At 49.9% G+C, this 13,515-nt stretch overlaps 1 protein-coding gene across 1 annotated transcript in view; it reads right to left on the bottom strand.

Moving 5' to 3' along the window:
* RAB11FIP3 (RAB11 family interacting protein 3 (class II)) overlaps positions 1-13,512 on the bottom strand; it is a gene marked incomplete at its 5' end in the record, with an annotated part of 73,850 nt that extends 60,338 nt beyond the window's left edge. The window contains one exon of the mRNA XM_010182200.1: positions 13,306-13,512. Within this exon, the coding sequence (XP_010180502.1) occupies positions 13,306-13,512 (207 nt within the window). The remainder of the gene's footprint in view (positions 1-13,305) is intronic.
* Between the last annotated feature and the right edge of the window lie 3 nt (positions 13,513-13,515).

The raw sequence follows: 13,515 nt of genomic DNA, 5'->3' as shown, positions 1-13,515 counted from the left end.
GCTGAACCTCCTGCAGCCTAACACCGGAGCAGCTGTGCAACTTGCCAAAGACATCGCTGTCCCCGTGCAGCCGTTCTCTTTAGACTATGCAGTCGCCAAATCAATGGCATGCAACACGATCAGCTGAAATGAACTGATCCCTGTTAATGCAGCATTTGTCTGGGCTAAGACCATATCTATCCCCCCCCACCCCATGCTGAGTGCTGAGAGAGCATTAACTTGCCGACAATGTGAGCATAACTTAATGTTGCTTCACACCATGTATATCCCAGACTGCTCTGATCAGAACCATGGTCGCACCGATCCCAAAGCCAGCGACATCCTTTCCAGGCTTCACTCTGCAGCTTCACCAACATAAACAAGCTGGCTCAGTGGAAGGGTGGTAACTCGGGATTAAACTGGCTCCAGCAATGTCTATAGAAACCAGCTGTAATTTGTTAAAGGATCTGGCACTACAGAAAGCAGGCAGAACCTCAGAGCAGGTTTCTATTCTGCTGCAATTACACCTAATTAACTAACCTTTAAAATACCCTCAAGGGGGCAGATCTCATTACAGGGAGAAGCGACGGTCAATTGTGAGTAAGCACTGCAAGAGCTGCATTATTTATTTCACAAGTGGCGGTGCTTATCCAGGGCTGCTGTCTGTGAGTTGTGCTCTGAGCCTCTGTGGGAGCTCCAGGAGGAGATCAGCAGGCAGAATTTGTCTGGTCAAGTCTCACCATAAGCTACACTCGGTGAAGATGCTTTCTGCAACATCCCTCCCACATCAGTTGACCCATCCTTGCTGTTGCTTCAGTCCTAGAGATGTCAAGCACTGCATGGTTCTCTGCTACCAGTCTAGTGCTTGAAATTGAGAATCAAGACATCTTTCTGAGGAGACAAAGAAAAAGGTTTATTCTCATCTCTTCCTACTACAGAGGAAATAATCAAACCTACTATGTAAGGCAAAAGGGAAAGAAGCCTTTCATGGTTCTCCATCAGCCTGCAAGTATTTAAAGAACTGGAACAGGAAAGGGATCACCCACAAACCAAGGGAGAGAAGGCCCAGTAGCTTGGCCATTTCCTTGCAACAGAGCAGGTTCCCCAACAGGAACAAGCTCTTCTCCTTTCTTACCTGCCCAGGAAGACGATATCCTCGCCCTTTAACACATCCACTTGCCTAACAACCCCTCCTTCCTCCTATTTATCCAAGACAAAAGCCACTTGGCACCTGCTTCGGGCAGTTTCTACACCAGCCTTGCACCCAGGCAGCTTTGGCCCTGAACCCCAAGGCTAGATGCCCTGGTCAGCCGGCTCTTTCTGTGGGCGCAGGAAAGACCAGAGGAGAGAGATGTGAACACACAGTGAACAGGAGAGAATTCCCTCCCCAGCAAACTATTACCTTCCCTTCTTGGAAGGAAGGAAGAAGTTTCCAAGTCAACCATGAGTCAAGTTCAAGCCCCACATTGATGCACAGGAGCAAGTCTCCTGCGTTGCCCTCCCAAAGCCAACAGCTAAGTGCCACACACATCAGGAGCATGCAAGGAAAAGTTTCCTTCCAATGCTCCACATTCAACAGGAAGAATAAAAAGAAGCCAGAATTTGTTTTAAAGAGCTGGCAGACAGAAAAGCCTGAGGACCCAGACCCTTCCTGCCCGCCCTCACAAGCAATCAGAACAAATCAGTGCATCCAGCCAGACCCTCGGTGCACAGTGCGGAGCTGAATGGCAGGATGTCTTTGCAGCCCATATCACTCACATTCAGCAGTTTTGGGGATTTTACGTGCTGGTAGAAATTCCTCTGGTCTGTGCTTCCTCTGGTGTAAGTACAGGACCTTTTTGGACAGACCCTACCAGTTCCAAGGCTTATCAGCAGGCAGCCATAAAACCTCTACACCCACCACAGCTTCAGGAGCCTTACCTTGTATTTTTAAGTGTGTTCTCAAACACCAAGTGTGGTTATTTCCAAATTATCCATCAGTTGTCACTGAAGCGTAAAAAATGTATTTAAAGAAACAGCTTCAAGGATGGTTTGGAAACATTAACAGGAACTTAAGCTACACTGAAATGGTTTTATCCAAATTGAATTGTTTTTGTCTCAAGTGTTCCAGATTTCCTGTCCCTACCTGAATGCTCAAGGGATTCAGCAGTGACACTCTACCATAAACATACCCATTTGTTTAATGAAACTTGAAAAGTTTTCTTCCTCTGACGGCTTTGTTTGTAGCTTTTGTTCCTCTAATGATACAGGAAACCTGTGCTCACCCTTCCAAACACGGAGCTCAGAGGCAGGAGACGGGATCAAAAAAAAGAAGTGCTAGGTTACTTCTTACATAAAGCACATGCATCAATGTAGGCTGGAGCCACCCTTGGGGGCAGAGCCAAGCGCCACAACTGAAGTCACCCGGGGCTGGAGGCGGGACGGCCGCATCCTGCAGGGCACAGAACTGGGGCAGGAAACCTATGAAGGAGCTCCGAGCTGATCTGAACAGACAACAGGCAGCTCAGTAAAACATGCCAGGAGGTCACATAGTGACGACAAGGCATTTTACGATGCTGAGCATTTTGCAGTGCCTGGTCTGGTTTCATGTGAAGTCCCCTGCAACAAACCCAGGTATTTCTGTGATGAGGGCTGTTTGTTAAAGAACCAAGGCTCATACATCCAGGACTGCAGCTTTTGCTTCCGTTTCCTCCCAGCCAGGTTAGAAAGCTGCTCCAAACCCCCATGGCACATCCCAGAATAAATCCTCTCACTAGCTTGAGACTTGCTTTTACTAACTCACCCTCTCCAAGATACAATGTGCATGCTGTAATCCCCAAAACAAGGCCATAACAACTAGAAAGAGGAGAAACCTATTCCTGCCAATGCACAAACAAGCAAACGGTGAGAGCAGGGGGCAGAGAGTTGCATCCTACACCTTGCAAACCCTGGGAACGTGGCAAGCATGAGAAGAGCTTGGGCTGCAGAGGTGAAGCCCAGGTGAGTACACGGCACGAGCCTGTCCCCAACCAGGCAGCCGAGTATCAGAAACCTGAGTGTGAGACAACCAACTCACCCTCCACAGCCAGGCTGAGCCTGCCACACTGTCAAAACTAAGTTTATCGTAATACAAACAAGTGTGGTTCAGAGACCAGCAAAGCATAAAGGCTCATTTCTTTTTTAGAACCGGTTCAAATTATTTCCCTCCTTTGGTCTTCAGAAAGGGCTGTTTGTGCAAAGGTGGGGGGGTAAGCCCAAATGGTTTCTAGGCTCAGGGGTAGATTCTCAGAAGAGGGAAGAAGAGGCTGAGATGCAATGCACGGCTTGGGAAGCTCAGGGTGGGATTGTAAGCGCTGGGCTTATAAACCTCACCACAACAACCACAAAAAAACCACCCAGGACAATGTCAGTGCTTCTCCAGAAGGCACCACGTGCCCAGCTATCTCACCATGCCCAGCTCGGTGCCTCCAAGCACAGCAGCAGCAAGAGGACTGGATTTTGCTCCCCACGCTCCACCACGGCTTTGCAGGTCCCTGCCAGGCTGGCAGCTGCCTCAACAGCCCCTCACAAGGGACTTGCCTCTCAGCTTTTGGTCCTATCCCTCCTTCATCCACCACACCTCTGCTGTGCCACCCGTGCTGCCAGCCTGTCCCCATGATGGCACCAAGGGATGGGTGCTCCACAGAGCCGAGACTTTTTGGGACACACAGCTTCCCACAAGCCTTGCTTCTGCTCTTTGCATCCTTCCGCTGTGCCCCTGCCAGCACAGTAGTCTCAGAGCTCCAAGTAGCCAGGAGAGGATTAGCTAGCTGCTGCATCCATTTAGCAGGCATAGGAAAAAAAAATTCCACAAGGATATCCAAATTTTATGGTTTTTTCCCCCAGCTGTAATCTCCTCATGCACACACAGTGAGCAGGGCGAAGAACTGCCACTCCCCTGGAAAAAAATAAGGAGCACAGCCATGCAATAGAGAGGCAACAGACCTCTTTTAATCCCTCTGCAGCCAAAGGTGGTGGTGAAAGCCACAATGTCCTGATCAGCTTTTAAAGCCAAGGTGGAACTGAACATTATTTTCCCATTAGAAGAGTTTCCCTTTCAGCATAGCTGTACTTTCCCCAAGCAGAAGAAGGGCCCCTCGTGCAGCCCCTTTTCATGCCACGTTTGCTCAGGACCACAAAACCACGGAGCAGCCGCATGGATCCTGGTCCAGCACCGTGCCCTGCATCCCACCACAGCAAACACTCTCTATTTGTTTCTTGCCCCTGACAGCTCCTGTTCTCTAAAAACTGTTGGTTTGGACTCCTTTTACCTTCTGCACATTTTGCTTGAGCCCAGTTTCCTACTGGACTCTGGCAAATGGATTTTCCACAGGGCTGTCGGCAGTCGGTTCCACTGAGTCTTGCCAGATTTACACAGCTCCCAGCATCAGGTCCCTCCCTTCGGTTTTCCTCCTTCTCAGGGGAGAGCAGCAGGCAGGATCAGCCCAGCGGTCTGAAAGCTGAAAACCCCTTCCAGAAGCAGCAGTGACTCAAACTACTGCTATTTCACCAAGGTGTATTGCAGCGGACGGAACAGTAGCTCCTTTTTCTGAAGGGCTACAATGCATTATTTAAAAAAGCCAACAAAAATCACAACGTAACCTCACAGAGAGACATTCAGCCTGCAAACAAAGCCTGGCCACCAGATGTGACCAACCCTCCCCTAACGTGGACAGCAGCACTGTTCTGCCTGGACATCCCCAGAGCTGCCACTGCCCCATGCTGGGACTCCAGTGGCCTCCACAGTGCTGGGGACACACCAGAGCCAGGACCCACACAGGCAACACCAGAATGGGTGTGTCATTTAAGGAAGCAAGCAAATTTGCACCAAATACCATTGCCATCTGATTGCTTGATTCAGCTTAATTACTCTGAATAAGTAACAGCGAGCAAATTCAGCAGTTTTCTATTGCTGGTATTTCTTTCTCTTACAAGCGTTTTTTGCTTTTACATCATAAGGAGCTGGATGGGGAGCAGCAGCACTCAGAGCTCACCAAGCACCAAGCAGCCCCCAGGCGTCTCCTCGGTTTTCTCCCCAGAGAAGGGGAAAGACCTTGACCAAAACCAGGGCTAATACAGGCATCAGCCCAGGACATTCGCAGCTGTAAGGAAGCCTCACACCAGCAGCGGCAGAGCCCATCCCAGACCCACAGCTTGCCAGGACTCTCACTTCCTCACCTCCATTGAGAAAAACCCCAGCCCAGCCCCAAAACCGCAACAGCAGGGCACTGCGGAAGCACCTATTGCCACTCACATTGATTTGAGTTCTGCTAAAACACACTTTCAGCCCGCTTTCCCCCTGCAGAGCAAAAGCCATCCACTTGTGCTCGGTGTCAGCAGCCGTTGGGGAGGACACTGTCCCAAAGGCTGCCCTTGGTTGTGTTTCTTCCTCTTCCCTTCTCCCCTACAACCCACAAGACCATTAATAACGTACGCTCTGCCACGCACCAACTCCAGTGGAGACTCTGAAGAAGGAGAAACCTCACCACAAAACAAAGTTTAGGAAGACAAGACAATTTCTGTCCAACTCAAGAGCAATGCTAAAAGCGCAAGCTGGCATTTCCACTGCCCCACCAATCTTCAGGGCTATTCCTTAGGCTTGGATGCTTTGGGTTCCCAAAACAAGATGCATGCCTGGGACTACTGATATAAACTGTGATCCCCCTACTCATACTCCCTTGGAGCCTGTAGGTATCTTCCTGCTATCAAGCAGAAACACACAAAGATATTGAGAAACAGCTATTTCTATGTCTTGTAAAATCCATCATGTCTCTCCTACTGTGTTTGGTTAAAGTCCAACGGGGAGCCTCAGATGCAGACCTACAGTTCAGCAGCACCAGCGGCAAGTGTCAGCCTCCAGCAGCATCCCATGGGTGCTCCACCATCATCACAGGGCCTGGCTCCCTGTGGACCTGCCTCTGCCTGCGTCACCAGCGATGGACAGGCCACCGCAGCCCTGCTGCCACTGGCAATGCTACACCGCAGCTCAGCACAGACCTCCTCTAGGCAGAAGCATCCTGCTAAAGATCAATTTGAAAGGGGAAGGAAAGATTCAGTGCTTCAACAGTGGAAAATGAAATGAGTTTTGGGGGGTCTGCCAGACTTGAACACGAGAAGCACAACTGTCTCGCAGAGTTTGGCGAGGTAAGCAAACAGCTGTACCGCAGATGTTGTGAAAAAACCCTGTCAGGAGAGCGGCTCCAGGCAGCTTAATGCAGCACCAGGAACATGCACCATAGTCCAAGAGGTGGAAACACTTTCGGCACGTGGGAGTGCAAGAGGCACTGACAGTACAAAATACACAACTCCCCAGAGACAAATCCCCCATCTGTGTCAGGTGGCACAGTTCACAGTGCGAACACAGTAGCAAGATCTCACATCACTACCTAATCCCCCTCATCTCCGTGAGCGCTCCTTCATGCCAAACCGTGGACTTGGGCCTGATGACTCAGATGGCACTTTAAGTTTCAAGCTGATGAAGTTTGCTTTCTCCGGCGTCCCTAACCGGCACAGCGCTCCCCTGACCACAGCACACCAGATAAAACGTGTTTCAGAGAAGCACTGCTGCGTACGAGGAGACGCTCACCAGAACCAGCCTGGCAGCCTTGGACCCACGTTTTCCATGGGTGTTCGAATTTCAGCAAACAAACAGAGGGAAGGACTGGCGCTGCTCATGTGGAGGAACCAGTCCTGTGCCCTACACCAGAAACCCAAGCAGGATTTTGAAAGGCTGGAGAAATAGAGAAAAGCAAGCCGTGGTCATCCCCATCCCATTGCTCTCATGGGGACCACACCAACAGCTTTCCAGTTCTGGAACCCGATGGTCCCAGAGAGAGACGCCGAGGGTGGCCCAGTAGAAACAGATTGCCCTGCCCAAGCAAGGCCATGTGGCCAGTGGGAAGTCATTTGTTTTGCAAACTTGAATGCCAGAAAAAAAAAAAAGAAAAAGTCTTAGTTCAAAGTGGATCTCATCTGACAACAAACAGCAAATGAATGTCAAAACAAGAATAAAATTGAAAGAAATTATGTAGGCAATTGTTGTAATGACTATCAATTACTGGCTGTACTGAGTTACATGGTGATATAAGCAACTCTGAAATGCTTTGAGAGCGTTCAGTTATAAGCAACACCAGCTCAAAATGACTCCGAACGAGCCGAATCACCACGGTGCGGTGTGGATCATATTCCAGTCAGTTAATTATGATGACCCCAATTCAATTTTTATTGGTCATAGCCTTAGAAAATGCCCTGCTCCTGAGAAGGGAGAGGTAGATTTATGAGAGGCTTTCTCTCTATCTTGTAGAGAGTAAGCCCTCACTATAGGGCAAACACTAAGCAAAACTTTGGAAGCGTTTTTATTGCATAAAAAGCAACCCCAGGAAAAAGCCCTTGAAAGCACTATTAATAAATAAATTAAAAACAACACTAAAGCCTTTAGATAGGGTCCTTTTACCCAGCTAGGGCTCCTGACCCAGCCTTTAGCAGCACTCACCCAGCACAAACTGGCCTTGCAGCTGAGGATCACTGGGTGCTGCATCCACACCCCACTTCTCTGGAAATCCTTCATTTGCTCCCTTGCCCACAGCATTTGCAGACTCTACAAAGGTGGTACTGATGCTTTTTCTTTTTTTCTGGGAAGTAAGGAGAGAGTGCGTTCCTTTATTTGCAGAAATTATCTCAAATTCCAGAGGAACACATCTAGCTTTTATCAAAATGTGTAATTAAAATAAATCAACACCCTGCTCAGCAATAGCTGCATTCTCAATCTGAAGGAGAAATCAAGAATAAAAAGGTTTCTCAAATAAACGAGCAGCTGGGATAAAATTACCATCACCCTCCTCCCAGCCCGCGCAGACAAACCATGCCTTTGAGCATTCAGGGCCCCGCCAGACTTGATCCGGCCGGGCTAAGCCATCAATCTGATTACGGACGCCAATGTAAGTATGAAGCGTAGCATCAAAACGATCTGCTGGGGCTATGATACACTCCCAACCCTTCCCAGCCGCTCCGAGAAGGGACACCTTCAAGCCGCTTAACGCCAAAACTTAGCAGGAGAAGCAAAAACCCAGAAGCACAGAAATCATCTCTTTATTGGAGTTTTTGGGACATTTACAAATGAATAAATGTCTTTGCAAATTCCATTTTCAGCTAACCGGCAACCACCTCGCCCAAAATACATCACATGAAATATGTTGGCTTGGAAGCCTTTTCGTCTCAGAGGGAGAAAGGAAATCTCCCACTTCGTGCTCCCGCAGAACACAGCTGTGTTATTAGTGCCGATGAAGCATCCTTTGAAGAGGGAGGCGGGCAGAGCAGACTGAGTGCTCCTGGCCACACCAGCCCCATATAGGAGGCGAGGGCTGAACCAGCAAAGCACGCAGGAGCTTTGCCATGAATTTCCACGGTGAAAACTGGGCCCTTGGTCAAAGCAAGCAGAATATTTCGGATTCGCTTCTCTTCCAAAACACACACGCGTGTCCACAGGCATGCTCAAACCGATTACACACCCACAGTATCACTACCACTGTAATCCCAGCTCCACTCTCAATAGCAGACACCAAGTTTAAACAGCAATTAAAACCTCCGAGAGGCACAGCAGCAGCAACACAGTTGGAGGCAATTTAAGCTTCATTCACATTTACATTGCCTTCAAATCCATGCAAGATAATTTTAGAAAATTCTTTATAAGCAAAGCCAGTACTTTGTCAGCTAAAAGGGTCTAAGCACCCTCAAAAAGTTTAAGAAAAAAATAAGTAATTGAGGTTTCCTCATGACAGAGATCCAAACTCTTCGATTTCACTCGGTGGTGGGAGAAGACCAAGGGGAGTGGGGAGGGCGTCCAAGATCAGATGCAGTGTCAGCAGCTCCAGGAGAGGACTGCACTGGAGGTGAGAGGCATTTGATGCAGGGTCTGTCCGCAGCTCCCAAGGGATCCATCAGAGGGGAGCAGGAAAAGCAAGGCTGGATTCACCAGGGGCGACCACTAAAGAGCTGCAGTTTCACACTACCCAGACTTCACGCCAGAAAGTAACTGCCAAATCTCACAGACTGTTCTTCTTTAAAATAAAAGTGAACCCCACGATTCTGTGCAACCACTGTCCTGGTAGGAGTGACACCTGCTACCCCCACAGTGTGACTTCTTCTGCAGCACTCAGCTCAGGCTGGGCACCTCACTGCAAGAAGATGAAAAGGGGCGGTGGGGGTGTCAGAAAAACACAACAAAGCTGATAAAAAGCTTCAGAAACCATCACACGAGGAGAAGTTAAAAGCTGAGTATGGAGAGCTCAGCTAAGGATTAGCTGATGTGCGGGCAGAGGAAGGCTGGTGGTCAAGGACAGATATGTGAAGGATGTAAATGTTAAAGGAAGCAAAACAAAGCACATTGAAAGGAAGCTTGAACTGATCATCAAGAGAGGGGGGGGGAAAAAAAAAAAAAGACTGAAGATGTCTGCCAGAGCATAGAGGGCAGAGATGCCATACAGTGTGGAGTGCCTGAAAATGGGTTAGACAAACTCTAGGACTTCTCTTAATTGAGCAGCAGCAGCGAGATCCTGTGGTGCAACAGGCTTTTCCACCTCCAACTGTCTTCTAGATCAAAACAAAAAGGAAAAAAAACCCAAATGCCAGCAGGATGGCTTCTCCTCATGCCACACAAACACTTGGTTCTCCCCTGCGCCGACCCGGCATTTCTAGCGAGTGACAAATCTGGTGAGAAAAGGCTTGGTCTCTGTGTCACTGTGATCGGACAGACACAGCACAACTGTACAACAGGCGAGAAATTATGAATTTGCTCTTTTAAAAAGACTGCACAATGGCCTGTGATTCTGAATAACCCACAGAACTGCAAGACACAACCCTTCTTGCTTTACCAGGTGCCATGAAAGTGATACAGTGTGCCTCTTCCTCCCGACACGCTGTCTAAACCAACCTTTCTCCAGCCTTGGGTACCAGCCAGCAGGAACTCTTTGCTGCTCCAGCACGCACAGCAGCTGCAGGGGAGCATCAGATCCTCGGTGATGTGTAGTGATAAAGGGCAGAGAAAGGAGACAATAAAAATACGACACTGTTACAAACTGCCTCACATGTTACTAGTGAGCAGTCCAGAGGTTTTGCTCAAAAAGTCGTCCTCAAGGCGTTTTCCCCTGCATCGTTTACAAGCCCCCAGAGCACATAACGGGTCCTAGCGAGCTTTCCAAGTGGCGCAGTGCTCATGTTTGACAAACTGCCACCCGTTACAGGTTGCTGGAGGGCATCACGTGGCTGCATCTTCTCTGCTCAAGGCTACCCTTATCTAGTGGTGCCATTCCCAGCTCCTGGGACCTCAGCAGCGTACTTTCCATACACCTTTTAATATCAAGCTACTGGCAATAGCCTCAATCCCTATCAACCTTTATAATTTCTGAGGAGAACAAACTGTCTTTACATTTCCACACCTTGATCTCTTCTAGTCCAGACCAGCACTTCACTGCCAATACCGCAGCCATGAAGCTCTTTAAGGCAGTCTTTCAACAACCCAGGCAAAAAAAAACAAACCAACCCCTTGCTCCCCAGCTTTTCTGCCCATGGATTTCATCATGCAAAGAAAAAAAAACATTATAACAGCAGTTCACAATCACGTCATTTTTATGGAATAAATGCCAGTTGGTCTCTTTCCTTTGACATTTAACTAATAATTGTTACAGCCAAATAATCTGACAGCACTGAGCTCAGTAGCCCGTAAATGCCTCTGGTGTTTTACTGAACGCTGAAGATGATGCTTGCTGCTCCCCAGCACATGTGGTTGTACACACACAGTTCCTCCTTAACCCTCCAGCCCTCTCCGAGCTCATGAATCAGCTGGCTGCAATGACTCGCTGGGATTAAATTTAGCAGTCTGTTCCACTGCCACCCCAGGCACACCTTCCACGCACCCACCCGTGTGGGCAGAGGGAAGGAGGGGGAGAATAAAAGGAAGCCGGTACCTCCTACTCAGGGTAAGAGAGACAGTAAGGGGACTGGAATTCACTTCTCGGTAACTCCCTGCCGATTGCTACCCGATACCTTCCCCAGCCCTCAAACCCTGGCACCTCTCTTGTAAGCTTCCCAGTTCCAGCTGTAGTACAGCCTTTGTACGTTTCCTTTTAGTCAGAACTGCTCCCTTCATTACAGATCCCTTCACCAACCCCTTCTCCTTCATACTCCCTGCACCTTCTTGTTTTTCTGAGCTGCAGGCTACTAATATTGCACACAGAGGCATCACAAACTGCTTTTTCTCTTCTGGTGTGCCTCTTGCAAAAGGTACCAGGCTGTGCTCCCTAGGGTGCCCATTACCTGTTGACTCAGCTGCTGTCACATCAGCCTCACCAGGATGTTCAGCACTTCTTGTACCGAGAGATGGTGGTTCTGCATGCCAAGAGCTAGCTGTACAAGTCTCTGGCTGAAGATAAATGCATCTAAAAAGCAGAATGTATTTCAACACAGACAGCATTACTGGTGGCTGTGCTTAGCGGGAAGGAACAAGCGACTTTAAAGGGGCAATCACTTCTAAGCTGGGTCCATACGAACAGCTTTTAGTGGCCCAAAACCTCCCTGGACATCCAGCTTAATTTAGGAGAGACCTTAACAGTATGCAACCACTCCTCAGGCCAGGATCTCAAAGCACTTTACAGGCTTATTGTCACACCTTTGTAGCTCTGGCACAATTCCCACATCAGAACCGAGGCACAAGGCGCTGCGTGGGGCAATCCGCAGTGGCAGATCCAGGCTGAGCCACACAGGCTGCCAGCACTGACAAACACCGACCCACCTGCCACGTCCCCTGCTCAATACCAGACGTGCAGGGAGAAGCACGCTAAGGCAAACGGTCCCCTGGAGAGCTCCCGACATGCCCTAAAGCGACGGCCACCGTGCGCAGGGTCTGCGAGCCTCCGTGGAGTGACTCGCACGCCGCTGTGAACAGACCTTCTGCTTTCTGTGCCAGCAACTGCAGTGGGGGGAACTGCAGCGGCACAGCTCGCCCGGACGACAGCAGGAAGATGCAAGGCAAAGGCTTTACGCCGAATAAAGCTTCTCTCACCCAGCTGATGCAGGAGCACGTTGATGAGGTGATCTTGTAACTACCTCCCCCAGTGCCATGACGCTATCCGGTTAATCATGCAACGAAGCGGTCAGCGATACTGTCTGCACACACAGTGTCCCTTACCAGCAACGATCTGACACCGAAGCTATGTATCTCCACTTTATAGAGGTATTTTCTAAAAGAAATCCCTCTACTTCAAGAGGTGTCTTTACCATGAGGACAGAAATAGAAAATCCTTCTCCACCAAAACACTCCTTCACACACGATGATTTGCTTTGTCATGCCACTTCAGTATGCGCACAGTGGCCACAGCTTAAAAAATTAAGAGAGATCTCCTGGGTGAGCACACAGAAACTTTATAACAATACCTGCACACCTTAAAAAAATAAATCTTTTTTACTTGTAGCAACGCCAGCACAGGCCAACGTACAAAACGTCAACAAATTCATTTCCATCCCCTGGCACGCTGTTAGAGCTCTCTCCATTTTGGGTCATACCAGGCAGCTTCAAATTACATCGCATCTGATCTGCTGCAAGGAAAGACAAGCTCACCATGGTACAAAGCGGCAGAAAGGAGAAAAAAAAAAAAAGCATTCAGGATTGTCAAACCCGCGACGGGCGAGGTACTCCACACTCGGCATGGTGCCAGCAAGCCCACACAAGGACCCTCAGCAGCCACAGTGGCAAGGAGCATCTTGAGATGCCTGGATCTCACCACTGGTCCTTACACACGGGAGCTGCTCCAACGATCCTCAGTACGTTACTGATGGAGAACAAAGAGAGGGGATGCGGGCTCCCCGAGACACTGCTGAGATGCTCAGCTCCCAGTGGATCAAGATCTGGAAAAAGGTGAGCTCTGGCCTCACTGGGCTCCCTCCGTACCTCCTGCATCCATTCAAGCCCCTACATGCCCTTCACCCAGGACGACCTGGAGGCCAGCGATGCAGGTGCTGCCCTCACTCATGTTCAAAGCTGCCAACGTCACCAATGCCTTCGCTCATCACCCCCTCAGTGAGCAGGGGACCACCAAAGGCCCAGCACAGAGGCTCTTGGCCAGGTTACACCAACCGCAATGCTCTGTGGCCAGAAATCATCATCTCACCTGGCACGCAGGGGCTCCTTTCCCTGGGGGTCACGCTGCCCCGCAGACAGGAGTGCCAGGCAGTTGTGAGGGGACGCCCTGGCCTGACAAGGCCCCACAAGGGCCGGGGTGGGCCCAAGCCCGGTTCTGGGAAAGCCGCTGGCCTCACCTGTTCAGCGCCATAGGCTGTGGCAAACTGGACAAACTCCTCCACACGCACGAAGCCATCGCCGTCGCGGTCCAGGGCATCGAAGACCGGGCGGAGGCGCGGCTCCTCTTCTGACGGGGCCGGGGGCTCGGCGAGGCTTTCCAGGGCCGGGCAGCCCCCCTCCTCCGGCGGGGACCACGGCGGCGGCCCCGGAACGGGCTCGGCGGCCTC

The sequence above is a fragment of the Mesitornis unicolor genome, unplaced genomic scaffold (assembly GCF_000695765.1).
Source record: "Mesitornis unicolor isolate BGI_N332 unplaced genomic scaffold, ASM69576v1 scaffold174, whole genome shotgun sequence".
In the NCBI taxonomy this organism is placed as follows: Eukaryota; Metazoa; Chordata; class Aves; order Mesitornithiformes; family Mesitornithidae; genus Mesitornis; species Mesitornis unicolor.
Note: the sequence above shows the minus strand (reverse complement) of the source record. Positions and strands in the feature narration are given on the sequence as shown.